At 40.4% G+C, this 19,488-nt stretch overlaps 1 protein-coding gene across 1 annotated transcript in view; it reads right to left on the bottom strand.

Annotated features, from left to right (window-relative positions):
- TAF4B (TATA-box binding protein associated factor 4b) overlaps positions 1-19,488 on the bottom strand; it is a 101,729-nt gene that overhangs the window by 7,002 nt on the left and 75,239 nt on the right. Inside the window, exon 14 of the mRNA XM_006016408.3 lies at positions 10,798-10,914. Within this exon, the coding sequence (XP_006016470.1) occupies positions 10,798-10,914 (117 nt within the window). The remainder of the gene's footprint in view (positions 1-10,797; positions 10,915-19,488) is intronic.

Raw genomic sequence — 19,488 nt, 5'->3', positions numbered from 1 at the left:
CCCCCCCGGCCCCGTGGCTGGCACACCTTGCTGCAGCCAGTTGCAGCCTATGGGGCTGTCCGGAGCAGGCACAGGCAGCCCCATGTGGGCTGCGAGCAACTGCAGCGTGGGGCGCCAGCCACAGGGTGGGTGAAGGGCCGCTTCCCCCCCTCCCATGCTCAGCTTTTCCCCGGGCTCCTTCCCTGCCCAGGGTCCTCCCTTGCCCTCCCCCCATTTCTCTGCGGTTCCGGCATGGGGCAGCTATGTGGTCCCAGGCCAGAAGCCCTAGCTGGGGGGGCAGGGCCAGGCAGCCCCTGCTGTTGTGGGAGCCTGCTGGGCTTCCTCTGGGTCCTACTGGCCTTGGTTCCTGTCATTTTGACAGGAACCAAGGGCAGATGAATATTAATTTTCTAAATTTTTTAGGGGCCCCCACGGGCAATAGAATGGGCTCACAGGCAGAATCTGACCCACGGGCCGTATTTTGCCCACCCCTGTCCTAGAGAAACTCTTGTGGAGCAGAAAATAGGATTACAACAGGTTATTTAAAAAAAAAATTATTTAAAGAGCTTTTAAATTAAGTTCTTAAAGTGTGGACTCTGTTTGGTTTTCTCATATTAGAAAGAGCACAACAACATTCATATACACACACCCACCCACCCAGCCAGGAGTGACATAAGCAACTAGCCTGGATAGTGGTAAGAGCATAGCTGCCAGTAGCACAGGGTTCTGTGCAGGCAACAAACTGCCCAGGACCCTGGCTAAATTACTCCAGCAGCTAGGCCTGACTGAACTTCGTGCTGCTCATAACTGCATCTATTAGTATCCAAGATAATTAGTTTAAAACCAGCTCATGAACATCTAAAACTGAAAAACATACTGCTGAACTGAAGTGTGGATATACTCTTACGATTTCCAAGAGACAGCATTTTTCTGCCCCTTCTTTTGGTAGGACTAAGAGTCCTCTACATATCACTGAATTTCATCTAATATACCATGTAATAAAACCAGAAGCCACGAGTATGGTTGCTATGCTGACTTTGGTATACAGTAAAGACAACAGCAATTTCCACAAGATATTAGGGATCTAAAGTTTTTCTTGACCTGGGTCAGTCAGAGACTGGAGATCTGAAGTATAGGTTAAAAGTCTCCAAAGCTTTCAGAATTTGTTGAATCAATCATTCAGTACTTAAGATGCATAAGAAAAATTCCCCTCTTTTGAGAAAGAAGAGTAGCAATTATTATAAAATTAATATAGTAATGTTTATATACTTATATTATTATTACAGAGTTGTAGATCATATGCTTCTAAGTAGTGGTAAAAACATAGGCCTGAGCAATGCTGACACATGTAGACCCAGATCCAATGACGACTGAAGACAAAAGAAATCTTCCCACTGATACCAGAGAGTTTTTGGGTCAGGCCCCAGGTGAACTGCTCAAGGCAGAATAAATATTCCTATGCAGGTTTAAATATAAATGGCTCATAAGATTAGATTTTGAACAATTTGTTATAACTGTGTGAAAGCTCAATTTGCTTTTCTAAAAAGTGAAGAATTTGCTTGCTCAAATCCTGAAGGCAAGAATTTTTACTCCAAATGTGAGTGGGGAACAGAGATATTATAAAGCATAAGCATGTATGCTCCAAGAGTCTTTAGACTTATGTATATTTACTAATTCTGTTGTGAATTATTGTACAGCAAAATCAGAGGCATGAGAGTTTTCAATAAAACTATTGCAATGTAATGTAAAATGTTATAAACAAACTGCGAAGTGCTCAGTAGCTACAGAGATGAGTGTGAGGAAAGCAGTGGTGCAACTTGGTCTTGATAGCAAAACCAATACCATGAATGTCCTTGTCCTTTTAATCTTTTCCTTTCTGAAAGACGGTGCAGCCACCACCATGCTCTATGAACTGCCCCTCTCCAGTATGTCTGGCCTCACTAAGTGAAGCAATGTCAGTATTAAATTATGTAAGTTCTCTGGCCACAAGTGCTATCCTTTGCTCCAGTTGGTCACTGTTAGGGTTGTCTATAAGGGTGAGGATAGTCCAAATTACAAACTTCATCACTTGCTTTGGACTGTAGACAGAGTGCTCCCACTGGATGTGGTTTTCCAGTCAGGTGAAATGAGACAGACTACGTTTATGGCACTCTTTCTAGCCTGCTCCCCATACAGGGTGACAGAATGGATCCTAAATAGATCTATCCAGCTGCCAAATTGCACACCTGTCTCAGTTCCAAGTACAAAATCTATCATCGTACAATCATTGCCTTTGTGCAAGTCTGTGACTAAAGGCTTCCGGTAAATCACTAGCAACTGGCCCAGTTGCCATTAACCCTACAACAGCAGTCCTATAGTGATGGAAGAGGCCTGTGCATGTCTTCTTTTAATATGTTGTTGCTGCACAACAACATCCCCGCACTACTTCACAGGAAGCAAACCTTAATCTGATGTCAAGAAGAAAAAAAACAAACAAACAAATTTAGACATCTGGAAGTTTCTAATCTATTGCAGCCTTCATCTGCCTTTGCAGTCATTATTAAGCATTCTTGCTTCATCTACCTGTTCTGCCACTGAGAACTTATTTTCATTTTTGAATGGCTATTAGTCTGCAAGCTTCACTTTACTTTGCCACGAGTACAGAACTCCAGCTGGAATTGCTCTCAAGGTCACTGGTAACTCACAAGCCTCTTCACCACGTCATCAAGGATGGGAGGTGTGCTGCAAATAGTTAAGCATCAAAAAGGTAAAAGGAGAAATACTTTGCCTTTGAGTTTAAAAAAAAATAAAAAACAAAAACACCAATCAATCAAGTGGGCTAGACTGAAAAAAACCCCAAAGTTTTCACAGAAGCAGTCAGGATATAGTTTAGCCCATAAAAAGCAAAGGGCATTTAGTGAAAAATATTTATAGCTTCTTTATCGACAAACCAGACTAAAGCAATGCTAAGAAGCCCTACTTTGGCAAACGTCAGTCTTTAGTTGTAATCCTGTATCCACAGTACTGACTACAAAGCTACAATTCTTAAAACTGGGTGCAAAAAAATAAGTCAATTTTTAAAGACAAATCTGTTAAAAAACTTATAAACTATAAAAGGTAGATCAAGCTAGGTCTGAAAGGCTTAGATCTCCGGCTGTTTTTTTGCAGCTAAAAACAAACGTGTACATTTATGATGTTATCTTTAGTCTACAAAGGAGCTTCACTAAGCTGTCAGATCTATGAAACAGAATATTCAGCTACATATTTTTCTTTCAATTTCATGGTGACATTTCTACAAGTCCTATCAAATGTAGGCAACAACATGTTTTACATATTGAAACAAATTACAGCAAATGTAATGTCAGTTTATTCACTATTATGCCCAAGATTCATGTACACACGTCACTTTCTATGGCTACATCAGATGCTTAATCTGTACCTGGAGGTAATGACTACTGTACAAATATGTCATGTTAGTTAATAGACAATTATTAAGCTGAAATTTTCTGGCTCTTTGCCACATCATTTTAAGCAATATATTGTCAACTAAATTATAAATCTCTTGACCCTTCACATGTCATCAACATTTATGTGTTACCAATATGTTCAGCCTAAAGCTACAGTGCAATTAGTCATTTAAATTGCAGATATCTTTCACACATAAAAAAAGAATTAAGTTCATCTCTGTACATAGAAAGCCCTGCATGGGCCAGGGAGTTGCATTTCTCAGATACATGAATGGCAGTCTAGAATATTTTAGCCTATTTACATGGAAATTTTTTATGTCAGGAAGATGGCCTGAACTGACAACTGCCAGGATATTCACAGCTGAAACAGAAACTCCATCTGCATCTGACATGGGTGTGCTGGGGTCTTGCAGCAGATTTAAAAAAAAACAAAACAAAACCAAAAAAAAATCAGGTCTCATTTTCATGAATGTGATGTACTGCAACTCTCCTGTTCAGCTGAGGCACCGCTGGTCTGTTAACTCTTTCATTGTCTGATGATTTAGAGGAGGCACGGCACTTTAAAGAGTTTACACTTGTGAAATGCAAGCAAAAATATATCAATAATATGCATGCCAACAAGCCCTAAATGTGGAAGGTAAAGTACTCGAGCGAGTCAAATGGATTCATTTCCTCTGAATGCCTATCTGTACACAAGTAGCCCAGTTATGAATTAAAGCAAGGGTGGGCAAAGTCTGGCCTGTGGCACACTCCATTTCCCAGCAGCCCCTGCCTGCATGCTGGTCTCCATGGAGGCCTCGCTGCCCCCAGGATCATGACAGCGCAGGGTTCTGCAGACTGGTTGGGAGTTGCTGGGAAATGGAGTCAGGCTACCAGCTGGATCTGCCATTTTGCCCAGCCCCGATTTAAAGCAATTGCTTTCCAGCTTCACTTTTTACAACTTAAGCTGCTTTGGATATGCTAACGCTCAGCACTCTAATCAGCATGGAAGTTAGGTATATCCCACAGATATGCAAGCACAAGCCAGTCCTCATTTTGTATTGAGCCAGCAATTAAATATGGTTGTATCTTTACATTTTATATTCAAGTTCATGAGTTATGTTCATGCCCATACGTGGGAAATCTCATTAAGAGATGGTTAAATTTGAAAAAGTAAAAAAAAAAAAAAAAAAAAAAGCTCAGAGGATTCTGGTTTTCTTTACAAAGGTAAAAATGTGTTTTTCCTCTTTTATTGAGAATTAAAAATATATGGCAAGGAAGTTTATAAAGTCTGCTTATCCTCCAATTCAGTAAAATTTCTCCATTTTTGGGATGCGAGACAAAAAACCTAAAGAGTTAAAGTCCCGAGGACTGCTCCACCTATTGTATCCCAATGCCCACAGTTGGGAAGCAAGGATTTTTTGGAAAATATCTTGTATTGGACCAAAAGTATAGCTGACTTCTCCTGCCTAAAGAGCATCAAGTGTGTTTACAGACATGCTTCGGGAGTAGGGATGGGGGGAGGCTTTAATTAGAGCAGCTCTAAGAGCTGCTCTAATTAAAAAGTGTTGGAACATCATGTGCATCAGTGTCCCTGCGCTGATACATGATGCTGGAATCTGCTGGAGTGCTGTAATTACTGCACATCAGAGCAGCCTCACTGCATGTGCGTAGGCGCCCTATGTGCCCAACAGTTTGTCTAACATCTTCTCCAATTATACAGTTGATCCAAGAAAAAAGTTATCACCCCCAAAATCTCACATTTCCTGGACTATTATTATGGCTACTCTAACAGAACTCCAACCCCACCTAGGGTCTAGAATCAGAAAATATAGTTATGGTAAAAAAGAAGGGCACAACTGAAAAGATGTGTGGGTTTTTTTGGTTACTTTGGAATGCAAATTGAACCAAACAGCATGCATTTTTGTAACCGGATATTCAAGAGGGCTTTCCCAAATTACTCATTTTGATTACTGGCCTTCATTGTTCAGACAAGATAAAGGGAAAACAAGCTACTTTAACAAGAGCTACTTCAACAAGAGCCACAAACAAGAGATGAAAAATAATTGGTATTAGATTCTAGCCCCAGCATACTAGCCGTATCTTTGTTTCATAGTCTTCACTGATTTTCATTGTAACCCTCTGAAATCCAGGGATAGGCGTACATCAATAGTTATGATAGCATACAGTTTACTGGATACTAGAACGGAACAAACAAAAAGAGGGCAGGTCCCCGTCTACAAAAGATAGCAATCTAATTCAAATATAAAAACAATGTATAAAGATAATGGAGTGGTAAGAGAGAAAATGATTCTAATAGCGGATCACACATTTATGTCAATGCATCTATCAGCTTCATGTGACTCGCCTTTAAATTCTTTCATAATGCAGAATTCAAAGAAAGTTAAGGTTTTCCAGAGCAAAATGGTGTAAGAATGTAGGACTGACTGGCTTACAACTGGGAACATTTACAACCATCAAGAAACTCCAATCCAGGGGTGGGGGGGAAGCAAAACTATATGGCAGGAGAGAACAAAGACAGCTATTTTACGGGTGAAGAGTCATTTTGACCAAATGTACTGATCCATTGGTGGGAAAAAGGACATTAGGGAAGAGATGGGGCAAACATTCTTGTTAGATGGATTTTAGGGCTGTGCAAAATTTTGATGGACATTTTGTTTTGAAAGTGTTTCAACATGTTTCGAGTTCGAAACACCGAAATGAAATGTAGGGCTTCAAAACAGCTTTGAAACGAAACAAGGGCACTTGAAACGTTAAAAAAATTTCAAAGTCGGGAAGGACTGCTTTCATATTGACTGTGTAGCTGGCCAGTGACTATGATCCTTCCCTGAGGTCCCTTCCAATCCCAGTGCTCTGGGGGAGGGACGGAGAAGGAGCAAAAAAGCATTGCTGGAAACGAGTTGTGAGCAGTGTCTTTGTCAGCCGTGCCTTTGTCAGCTTACTAAAGCTGTGTCTGCCAGCAGCATCAAGAGCATCAGGAAGGCCTTCACTTCCTACTTGCTAGTCTGTTCCTAGCATGTGGGATCTAACCCTTTCCAAAATACCCCAATACCCTTTCCTAATCCATCCCTTTCAATTTATTCCTCTCCCAAAATCCTCTTTTTGTTATTCTTTGTAATTCTCTCTCTCTTTCTCCACATAAAAGAAATCTGTGTTTTCCCCGACAGTCTGCATTGACTGTGCAGGAAAGCACAACATATGTTACAAAAGGGACTAGCATCCCTGTTGCTTTCATCCTACTTTGCCTTCTCTCTCTCTCTCATATACGTCAAGAGTTTTGCTCTTAACAGCTTGAGGTGTGGTTTCCCAGAAACCCCTATACCTATCTCCTTGAAACTTGACAGGCTTCACGGTCTCAGAAGGGGCTACCATCCCTGCTGTTTTCATCTGAATTAGGCAAGAAACAAAGTTATAGGCATTTTTGTGATTCCCCATTATAGCCTATGGGCAAAACGTGTTGAAACAGCAGAAGTTTTGGCAAAATGAAACGGAACGAAACTTCAAAACAGCAAAATGAAACACTGTCCCTTCGAAACGGTGAATCTGAAATGGAAGTGAAATGTTACTGTTTTGCTCAGCCCAGCCTCTATCTTATTTTACGTTAGGAACAATGATTCATTATAGTCTACTGAAGACTGAATGGCAAGTCTATTGAGGTCCTGAAGTGGCAAGAACACACACAGGTCATTTTCCAGATCAAGGTAAATTTGAATGTAAAAAAGTTAACTCTTTCAATGTCTGGTTGAAGCATTTCAAGTCTTCAACACATTTTATAAACTAATCATTTTTCCCCTCCTTCTCCAAATACCCCGGGGCTTTAGTTTATATTACTGACTAATGGTCTGAAACACTTCCATTTATTTTTCATAGACTGAGTTACAGTAGGAGAGGACAGAAAGAAGCTGAACACCATAGTTTCTCATTTTCTGCTCTAATACAGATTGAAAGCAGGTATAAGGCAGCAAAATGGTTTTTGTGCAGGAGTTAAAAGATGCAAGCTAAACATTCAGGGTTAAAGAAGTCTTAGTTTTAGTCTTAAAAGTCTTAGTTAAAAAGTTTCTTAGTTAAGGAAATCAGGTACAGGTAACACTTCACATTAAATTTGATAAGGTAACTGGAATGCAAGAATTATTCTTCTCATCAAACCTCTGTGTCCAGGTATTAGACTTCAGAAAGATGATATGCAAATGTTATAGACAGATGTATTCCGGCTGCTATATACCAGGAAATTCTGAAATGTAAGTTTACTGGAGGATAAAGCTTACTCATTTCATGTTGCAAATGCAGAAAGTGCATTTTGCAATTTTAAACTAACTCTCAGATAGGTTGCTGAAAAGATGATTTTTAAAAGGTGCCCAAATGCTTTTGGGCCCTGGGCTATACTGTACTACCTCACAGTTTCAAAGATCTCCCTTCCTCTCTGAAGAATGGAATGTTTATTGCTCAGAATGTTCTGCCACATTATCACAAATGTTTTGTGAACACTCTGCTTCTTGAAATATTAAAATGTTTTTCAGACCTACTTACTATTTATTCTACACCAACTATTAAGTTGTTGAAACAGGGTTTCTCAAGAATCATTAAATCTTAGTCAGATATCCTGAGACTAATATAAAAAAGCCTCCACAGAAATTCATAATGAAAGAGTTCACACTATCTACTGTGCAATGGAATATTGTATCAATAAGATCTTAGAAGAATTACAGTTGTTTTGTAAGAAGTCTGATTTTGGAGATAAGTGAGATTTAAGACAACTATTGCTACATATGTTAAAAAACATTCCATTCAAGCAACAAACCAAGAGTTAATTTCATATGTTGAAATTACTTTACCTTATTCTTTATCACTCAATTTAAAAGTGTTGCTCAAAAATGTAAAAAGGACCTTCAAAAGTTTCCTTAAAAGACAACAAATTGCTTTGCCTATGTAGCTGTGTGTGTTTTGTTCCACTGTAGCAGACAACACTAAATTGGGTGGAGTTGCAGATACACTGGAGGGCAGGGCCATGATCCAGAATGACCTATAGACTGGAGAAACAGTCTGTAATCAATCAGATGAGATTCAATAAGGACAAGTACAAAGCCCTGCACTTGAGACTGAATAATTGCATGCAAAAATAGAGACTGGGAACAACTGGCTAGCTTGCAGTACTGCAGAGGACCTGGGAGTTACAGTAGACCATAAGCTGAATATGAGTAAAGACATGCTTTTTTTTTTTTTTGGAACAAAAAAACAACATACTAGGTTGTATTAATACGAGTGTCACTTGCAAATCAAGGGAAGGCGATTCTTCCACTTTATCTGGCACTGGTAAGGCCTTGTTTGGAATAATACTGTACCCAGTTCTGAATCCCACACTTCAGGAATGATGTGGAAAGTTTGGAGAGCAAAAGAAGTTATTAAAAGCCTGGGGAAGAAGATTTATGCTGAAAGAGCTAGGGTTATTTAGTGTGGAGAAAAGGAATTTGAAGGCAGATCTGATAACAGTCTTCAAATACCTGAAGGGCAATTTACAGAGAAGATGGAGATGAGCTTTTTTCTGTGATTACAGAGGACAGGACTAGGAGCAATAGCCTCAAACTTCAGTAGGGGAAATTTAGGTTAGAGATTAGGAGGAACTTTCTGACTAAGGGTGGTTGAACAGTGGAACAGGCTACCTAGAGAAATTGTGGAATCTCAATCCTTGGCAGTTTTCAAGGACAGGTTAGAGAGACACTTTTCTGTCACGGTTTAATTAGGGACAATCCTGCCTCGATTGGGGGCCGGAGTAGATGACTCCATGGGGTCCTGTCCAGCCCTACTTTCTTATAATCCTATGAATTTATGATAGTAAAATGCCATCATGTGTGTGGGTATGAGTAGGTGTCATCTGCAAGTAGATTTGTATCCAAATCATTTTAAAAGTACCACTATAATAATGATTATTACTGGCAGGAGAGTACTGGTTTCCTCTATTTTCCATGGGTTGAGCACAGATATAGGCTCCTTTCCAAAAATCCAGAGTCCTTCAGAAGCACCCTGTCGCAACCAGTCAGATTACGGCCAGAAACAGACATCACAAAATTAAGTGGATCAGCTGTGCTCAGATGCCCCAGCACAGCTGATCCACTTCACTGGAACAAGTCACCCATTTGTCCTTCAAGATCAATTGGCAGGACCCCACATGAGATCTTCTCCACTTCCTGGAGATTAGTGTGGACATGTCTCTGCAAGTGGGGTACCCTGACTTTGCCCACTTCCAGAAACTTATCCCATGATCTCCAGGGTGAGTCTCTAGAAGGGGGTAGAGTACTGAGGGTGCATCTTTGCAAGTGGCGGAAGTCAGGCAGGTGCTCTTGAGGCTTGAGGGGCCCGATCCCACACAAGACTTTTCAAGATGTGCAAGACCAGACCCCTCAAGCCCCTGCAGCACCTGCTCAAGGAGGTGAGTATGACTAGCTCCAGTCTGATCGTACTCTCTCCCACCATAAAGCAGAGACATCCACTGCTGTAAAGCAGCACAAGTTATTAATAACCTTTCACCACAGCTTCACTGAGGCCATGACAAAAAGTATTATCTGCTGTCTATTTGCTGTTCTCCTTTGTACCACCATAAAAATTTTCATGCTAGCACAAAGGCAACAAAAGGCAACGAAAAGCAATATCCATTTCTACCCTAAGGAGCTTACCTGGCCTACATAGTTATCCTGGCACAAAATGAATATTTCATTTAGAAATTTAAAAAAATTAAATAGTTACCAATCAGAGTCCACACACAGATGCAAATATACACATGCTGATGTGCCATCTTGTACTTTATACCAGGATTGTTGTAGTCCAATTAATTTACAGGTTTACACTAGGGTGCCTGTATTAGGCAACGCTGTTCGAACCCATTTTCTTGGCTCATGACGCTTTAACCAAAAGGCAGCCAGAAACACAGTCTAGGTCAATTAGAATTAAAAACAGATCCTGTCTTTCTCACTTCTGAATTAGGGAAGCTGGTTTGGCCTTCCCAGGACCACCTGAGCTGCTGATACCCTGTGGGATTGCTCATAGGTGAGCTACTCTGTTAAGGATTTGTGCAGTCTGTCACAACCCCGGAAATGCTGCTCTCAATACTGAACAGGTAAAAAGTTCCTTCAAATAAAGCACAGTTGTGTATCATCATTTGGCTTCAATCTGGTAAATATAAACACTCCTGTTATACAGGCACGCTCGCCAATACACCATTAGTAGCTGTATTTAGTTTAGCATGTAATGCTATTCATGTTTATTTTTTCTCTAAATGTTTAACTAGACTTTTGGGAGTTCCCCCTCCTCTTTCCTGACAGGTGTGGATGAAGATAATTCAGCATAAGATACAACAAATACACATGAGCAATTTCAGCACCTCCAGCCCAGATGCAATGTTTGAATCCAATGGTCTTTTCTTCCTTGGTCCAATGGCTGCCAAGGCCGTGAGGTTGGCTTCTCTCTGTTGCATCTGTGCCAGCTCCAACTGTTGCATCTAATTAAAAAAAAAAAAAAAGTAGATATGAAACATGGCGTATGGTATACTGAGGGGCCACTTATATTCACCCAGCTTCAAACATCTGATCAGTCTTATGTTATTTATAAAATCCACAGAATGGCTTTCAGAATTTATCGAGACCATCAATTCCAACAGTCAGACCCACTATGATACTAGGCATTTTAGGAGGCTGGCAAATGCTAGCCCCAATTACTCACAACACAGCTGAAGAGAGAACATTCAAGATCAACATTGTACCAGGGATTCTAAACTCACCAGAGTTTAATCATTTTTTAAAACGGTGATTAACAAGGTGATCAAAAGTTTGAGATTATTTAGTACTAGCTTAAGTGACCAACAGTTAACATTAAAGGTATCTGTATACACGTTTGCAACGCAGCGCCGAGTGCTTTTAAAAGCTCCTAGCATTGAGGTGCATGTAGTTGCATAAGCAGCAAAATGCACGTCAGAGCTGAGAAAATAGCCAGGTGTTTGGAAGCTATTTTAGTTCAAAGCGCACCACCGCCATCTTCTGCGTGGTGATGTGCATTTCGCTGCCTATACAACTGCATGCGACACAGCGCAGTGTGCATCAGCTCATGTGTTGAGCAGACTCCATTAACTGAGTCTACTCCGATCCGCTGGATCTCTGGCGCATCACAGGATGAAGAGTTATGTGTATAAAGTTTCTCAACTTTGAACCAGTAATACTACACTTGGCAACTTCACGGGTTTTATTTCAACCAGAAAGATATTCTGAAGTGGATGATTCATTTCTTGAAGTTAATTTATATTTTAATTATCTGAAGCTTAGTTATCTGAATCGAGGCCAGGCCCCCTTGACACTGTTACTCTGAAAATTTATCATCCAACTATCCTGGAGTCCCATGACATTCAGATAATTGAGGTTGAATAGGATGTGTGTAGCTCTTTCATCCTTTCACTTGTTTGTTTTTCAAAATATATTTGGACTCTTGGAATACACGCATGATTCCTCTATATACTGATTTTCAGTTGTTCATTAAAGGCAAAAATCCCTCAAGTCAAAATTTAGCAGAATGGAAGCAATTCAGTGATTAAATATGGGTCGGGCGGTAGTGCAAAATTTGTTTAGTTGAATAGGATTTTTAAACTAGAGTTTAATATATATTAAACTCCAACCACTGCTGGTTCCGGCTGCTTGCCACCCCCCCCGTGACCTTGCACAGGCTGATATGCGCCAGGCCCCGCACGCCCCTAGGTACGGCTCTGCCCATGGGTCCAGAAATTTGGCAGTGGGAGAGCACTGGCACTGTACCCCTACCACCAAACTTCCAGACCCATGGAGAACCCCAGGCCCTTTGCACCGGATCCCAGCATGCAGAACTGGGAAGAGCTCTCCCATGGAGAGCCCCAGGGCCTGGGCCTGGTGCACAGAGGGTGGGATGGGGTGGCACCAGCCCCCTGCCCCACTTCCAAGACCCCTCCTGCACACCAGGGTTAGGGCAATGCTGGTCCCCAACCCAATCCTAGCTTGCAGGCCAGAAGGTTCAGCACCACTGGTATAGAATAACATTTCCAGGAGTTCTTATGAGAATTAACTTCCTAAAACCCTTAAGGGGTGTTGGTTGTAGCCATGTTAGTCTGAAGACATAGGCAGACAAGGTTCTTTGGGTAAATCGGATATCTTCTATTAGATCAACTCAAATAGTTGGAAAGGTTGTTTGTACCTGAAAGCTTGCAAAGAAGAATCTTTCCAACTATTTGAGTTGCTCTAATAAAATATATCCAATTTACCCAAAGAATCTTGTCCTCCTAAAATGTTTTAACCCTCTTGAATAAAAATTACCAGCAATGTTTGAAACTGATACACGTCATCTGCAGCTGCCTTAATACGAAGCGGTTTTTTATTAAGTCTTAATATTAATGGGTTTTTTACTTTTTATTTGGACACATTTAAGTAAACTTGAAAAAAATATAGTAAGTTAGGAGCCTTACTTGAAAAATTCAAATAAAAATGAAAAAAAGAACAAGTGCAACTGGATTCATGAGAAGCAGTAAAACACAAGAGTCAGCAATTAGATTTCCAAGTTCAAGTTTCCTAGATCTAGAATGTTTGAAAAAATATCCAAGCTTGTTGGCACAAAGCTGAATTTTTACTAAATTGTACAACTCTAAATTATATAGGCATTCCTACTGGCACATTTTCCAATAGCTTTGTTCACTTGCAGGCCACAGTGCACTTGCCAGCAGACTATCATCCACAAAGCAATTATATTGCATAGTATGTATGTGGCATCTTTACCTGAGCAGATACAAGTCAACAGAGTAGAAGGATAAAGCTTCAGAGAGAATGTCTCAGAATGAAATGGTAGACAGAGTAGCAATACTAGAGCATCACAGGAGAAGGGTGAGTACAACTAAACAGCCTACAGTTGCTCTCAACATCAGGTCATTAAGTCAAAGGCTCAAGTTTTCAAAAATGGGTGTGAAAAGTCAGGGAGGCCAAAGTGATGCTGACCCTATGCAGGCTTCATGTGAATGCACATTTGCACAACTCACAGAAACATGGGGTGGGGAATTTCCTAAAAGAAACAGCAGGTGGCACTACCATTCCCTATGCACTTATGGGAAGAAGACGGCTTTGGTGGAAGGTGTGGAAAGACCAATTTCTTTAAAATAGGGTCATGGCAAGGTGAAAACTAGGAAGTACATGTGCAAGCTTAAGAAGTATAGTTAGTAGCTGGTAGAGGAGCTTTTGGCATGACCAGATATCCCCAGGAAGTGGACCAAGGGCCACATCACTCCATGATATGGTGAAAAGTTGGTGGCCCAGTTGAACTTTTCTGACCAGTACTCCTCTTATCCCATTTCAAATCCATAAGATGACACTCTACCAGGCACCATCCTTTTTCCCTGGCAATGAGTTACTTTAGGGTTGAGAATGTTTTTTAGATTATCAATCCTGATGCAATTTATAAATCAGGAGATGGTCACTAGGATGCACTACCACATGGAGTGAATGTGGCAATCACTAAAGCTGGCAAGATCCCTCTCTTTTCCTGACCCATTTCATCCACTGATACAGACAATGCTGCGCTCCTGCCATCCCACGCAACAACAACAACAATCACGTCTCAAAATAGCAGCAAAGGGGGAAACCTTCAGACAAAGAGCAAGTGAGAACATGTTCAGGAACATTCCCCCATCCCCTCCACATTCTTTTTTTAAACACACTAGAGAATTACAAAGATTTCTAAAAACCTATATAAAGATCAAATTGCTAGGAAAACGTCTCAGAAGTTGTAAAATAGTCTTTGTTGCTGCTGGCCTTTTTAATAATAAAAATACGGTTTTAAAGTCTGGTCTTGCAGCAGTCAGGAATTTCGAGGGTGACACAATAACCATTTTAGCTAATCTGACCTGCAGCACAAATCAAGAAGTAAGGTACATTTTTTAGCCCTTCCTTATAGTGAAATGGCATTTGCAGCATAGCTGTAATCACACAAAATGAAAGGTTTTAAATGTGACCTCTCGGTTCTCCACTCAATTCCTTTACCAAGAAAAATATTTCCTTTTCTGCTCATAGAAACTGTATTTCTCTCTTACAAAGTTTAATTTAATGAAAACACACAAAGCTTATGTCCAAGAATATATGGACTACATTCTTTGTGGCATTTTAATATCCAAAAAGCAAAGTTTAAATTGCATGAGAAGACCAGCAAGATTTCAGCTATGAGATACCAAACTAAAAAAAAAAAAACAACACTGTTTTTTTTTAAGCAAGCCAAATATTCCTAAGATTTAAGTCTCTTTAGTCATGATATGGAGCAGAAAATATTACTTCCCCAAGACACAAGAGGTGCCATACCAGGTCAAACCAATGATCTATCTGGCCCAGTATCGCATTCTCCAACAGTGGTACCAGCAAACGCTTTAGAGAGAGCATATGAAGATAGCATATCTGGAGTGAACTATCCTATCATAACTTCCCTGGAACCAGCCATCATTGGTTTAAAGATGCCAAAAGATTTCCCCAATTGTTCAGCTTAATAGCTATTAATGGATTTATTATCCATGAATTTGTGGAGGGCCATTTCTGACCCTGGCTATACTAGCTAGCTCTACAACCTCCTATGATAATGAGTTCCAGATATTAGCTACGTGCCAAGTTAAAAAAAAACAACACAAACTTTCTTTTGTTAGTTTTAAACCATCCCCTGCTAATTTCAAAGGATACTCCCTAGTTCTAGTATTTTGGGACTTGGTGAATAAGTTTCCTATTCACTTTGTCTATGATTTTATAGACCTCCATCATATCCTCCCTCAGCCTCCTCCCTTCTAAACTGAAGAGTCCTAGTGTTTTTAATCTCGCCCTCCTATGCCAGCTTCTACATACCCTGGATCATTTTGGCTGCCCTTCTCCATACCTTTTCTAATTCTACTATATCCTTTGTGTGATGTGTAGACAGGAACCACAAAACATTCAAGGTATGAGTGCACCATGTATTTGTATAGTTGCATGATGTTATTTTCCCTTTTGTTTTCTATTCCCTTCTTAAAAGATACCCAACATTTTATAGGCTTTTGGTGGCTGCTGCACATTGAGCTGATGTTTTAGAGAACGATCTACAATGACTAAAAAGGTCTCTTTCATGAGCTAATTCAGAACCCATCACTGTGTATGCATAATTGAGGTTACTACCTTGCACTCATCAACACTGAGGTGGTCTCCAGGCAGTATCAGATCTGTTAACCACACTATTACTAGGTATCTGCTCAAAGCATCAATACCTTTTGCCTATTCATTAGAAAACCATTTTTAGTAGCTTTGAAAATAAAAAATAAGGTACCATGTTGCTAGTCTTGCTAGCCAGAAAGTGATGCTCAGTTTACAGGGGCAGATACCATCTTTGATCATGTTCAATGTTGGCTTGAAAATGGTATTTAAAGGTCTGTTTTTGGGGAATTGGCTTATAGGTATAGAAACATGCATTATAAGGAATCAAGATGGGCAGCAGGGGTTAAATGGATTACTAAAAAGAGCTTGGAAGATGTGCACACAGCTTCTCATGGCCCTGAAAACAGACGGACTGTCTAGCACAAGGCCAATGAATGGACACAGCCTGAGAATTGGGGAGGGCATGCCATAACAAGAGATCACAGCCTTCAAGGCATACAGGCTGTCTAACACAACAAGGATACATAGCCTGGGAACCAAGGAAGTATGCCCCATACATGAGATAAGTGACACCAGCTACAAGGCCTCAGAGCAGAGTGGGGGCTAAGTCCTGGTTTTGGGGGAACAGACCAAATTAGAAGAAGGCTCAGAAGGCTATGTGGATGTGTGACCACAAAGAGACAACAGACCAGAGACAGCCATGGATGAAGAGCCATTAGGAGACATCAAGGGTGAAGGAGAATACAAAAGCAGAGACTTGAGATTAACAAAAAGGGTCCCTCCCAGTTCCTTCTTGTCCTTCCTTTTCTTCCTCCCTGTCTTGCTCCCTGAGAGGGGTCCCTGTCCCCGTTCCCTGGGAAGGGTCCCTAAGGCCACCATGAACAGAGGGCATACCAGCAGCCTGTCATGCACCCCACTGGAGAAGGGCTGTGGGCCTCAGCATCCCACCTCCACACTGCTGACACCTAAGAGAGAACCTGAGAGTAGAGCCTGCACCCTGACCAGATGTACTTTGACTCTGATGACAGCCCTAGGATTGGTAGAGACAGAATTGTTTGATTGTTTGTATTGTTATTTGTCTGTTATCACTCTGTATCAAGCTCACTTATTATCAACTGGCAGGTGTTGTGGTTGGTTTGAGGGCTGTGCTCACCCGGAACAAAAGTATAGGGGCTGGGCCCAAATCCAGTGCCAACAGTCGAGATTACCAGCCACAGTTACACCTAACACCACAGCAAAATGGATCTTAACTTCTAGACTGATCCCATTAAAACAAAAACCTCAGAAGTTGTAGATTGTATTTAGTTATTCTTATAAAAAGTGCTTGAGATTAACAGTCAAGGTTCCTTGGGTGAATTTGATATCTTTTATTAGACCAACCCAAATAGTTGGAGAATATTTATTAAGCAAGCTTTCGGGTTCAAAAACCCTTCGTCAGGCTAAGGAAGTTTCAGTAGTTGGTGTGTGCTCTTCCACCTTTGATATACCTTCATAAATCACGCAAATAAGAATGCCGGCATTTCATGCTGTGTGAAATAGGATAGATTTTCATGGCTAAAACAGTTCTTAGTGGTCTGAAAGAGGAAGAAAAAGGAAGTCTATTTGTAAAAGGCTGTACTTTGAACTAATTACCCTAATTGGTTTGTCACGTACCTGTGAACAAGTTAATGTTACTAAAATAAGCCATGTTGCTTCATCAAGGCATAGTTTGTTCATCAGATTCTTTTGACAGGCAAATGCTTTGGTCTTATAGACAAGTAGCACATAAGCATTGGGTGTGAAGTTACCCCCTGAAGGAAGAGAAATAATGTGCATGAAGGCAAAAACAATTGTACTGGTCAAGAACCAGATTTCCTGCACTATCCAAGATTTAGATGCACAGAAGAAGAATGTCTGCAGCAAACAAAATCAGATACCAAAGCAACAACAAAGGTTTGGATTACAGGGGAACAAAAGTAGCAGCTTGTTCATCAAGGGCAGACAACTGGCATCCAAGCCGATTCATGTCAAGTACCCAGTTCTACCCAGGTATAGACCATGACAAAATCTCTACCGAAACTAAAGCAAGTCCCACAATAAACATCTCTACATATAGAACAAGAGCCAGACAAGGATCGGTTTGGGTTGGGTTCTGAAGGATTTAGAAAAAGCATCTGGTAAGGCACAAGTATTGAACTTTGGGTTTAATGTCAAGTAAAAAAAAAAAAAAAAAAGGAGCAATTCAGCATGCTGTATCTTAAAACCTAAGAAGAGACAGCTCAAAGCAACAGAGGAACTGGCAGAAAAGGAAAAATTGGGAAGGGCTGAAGTTAATGCATGCGCAAGGGTTTTTCATGCTACGCAGCAATAGATATTTTGGGAGCAATAAAAGTGTTAATGTGGATGAAGAATGTGTAGAGATGGCCTAGGGGAAAAAGGAAGGGGTGGGGGGGAAAGGTGTATGAAAAGGACAAAATAAGGCAAAGTACTGTCATAGCTCAGACAAACAGGTTAAAAAAAAAAATATTAATACACACAAAAAAAACGGGGAATTAACACCAAGATGACAAATGTAACATGCTGGGCTGCACTATCTATGCCGCCATCACTGGCACCTCCAGGAGGAGGGGCCGCAAGGCAGCAGACATACCAACCTGCTTACAACAACCATTTAGGTGTTTCCACTAAAAAGGTGTTCAGATTCCTTTCTAAAGCCTTTTCCATGGTCATCTCTCTCTGCATCTTATAATAAAAGTTTAATTGTGTTAGATTTAATCTGTTTGGTTTTTTTTACTAAATGCTGAAGTTGTTTTCACTTCTCCTGGGTTTTTTTTTCTTTGTCTACATGCTCTTTCTACCTTTCTTAACCTAAGTTAATTAAAATTGTAAGTGCAAGTCGTTCCTCTCTCCTTCACTCAACGTTCAGAAATCTTCTACTTTTCCTTGTGCTCGTTTCCTGGCCTTTTGTGCAAAAATACCTATCTTTCCACTTTCCTTTTCACCATACATATCACAAAGTTAAAATTGTGCGTTTTAAAAACTTAATTTCACTTTGTCTTAGAACCTTATCCTGGTTCTCAGCAAACCCACCAAGCACTGGTGCCCTCAAATTCCATTTATTCAGCATGCAATTTTCTCCCCTGTAGGGCAAATGCCACTGAACAAGACAAAGTTTGTTTGTTTTGTTTTGTTGGTTTTTTTTTTGGGGGGGGGGGGGGGTTGGGGTTGGGGTTGGGTTTTTTTAAGCAATTAAAAAAAAAAAAAAAAAAGCAACAAGAGACCCCAACACTATCACTGCAGACACTTAATGCAGGACAGATGAAATTGTAAGGTTGTAGGACTCCTCTTCCTTTCTTATAACAATTCTCTCCCTGCTTCCTTTACCTCCCCTTAGCTAGTTTTAATTAGCCAAGAATGGAGTTTCCACTGTGTTTTACCCTTGCAAGTTAATTTTAAATACAAGGTAGCAATTAGCATTTGAAAGTGGTGATTTGGCATACATCTCTTTCATATACAGCTTAATATTTTCAGTTATTTAAAAATACAGTATTTCACAGGCCCAGCTTCAGCGGCCAAGCAATCTAAATAAACTTCAGAAAAGCTGCCTTACCAGGGCAGAACATGATGTTGCCACCCATCAAAAGAAACCTCATCCTGGACAAGAAACAGGAAAAATAAGCCCATAGAGGGAATTTCTTTCCACTAACAGTCAGTTTCTGGATTGACTAGCTCTATTGCAGGGATGGACAACTATTTTGGCTGCAGGGCCACTTAACAACTCTTGATGAGCTATTGAGGGCCGTGCACAAAATCTATCATAAGGTATAACTTTAACAAACTTTACATAAAAACTAATCATATACTAAGAATCAAACATTTGCTATAACATATTTTAATTTTATTTCAAAACATAATTTTTGCCCCTATTTATT

This window comes from Alligator sinensis, unplaced genomic scaffold, assembly GCF_000455745.1.
Source record: "Alligator sinensis unplaced genomic scaffold, ASM45574v1 scaffold117_1, whole genome shotgun sequence".
NCBI classification, from domain to species: Eukaryota; Metazoa; Chordata; order Crocodylia; family Alligatoridae; genus Alligator; species Alligator sinensis.
The sequence above is the reverse complement of the archived record's forward strand: the minus strand, read 5'-3'. Positions and strand labels throughout refer to the sequence as shown.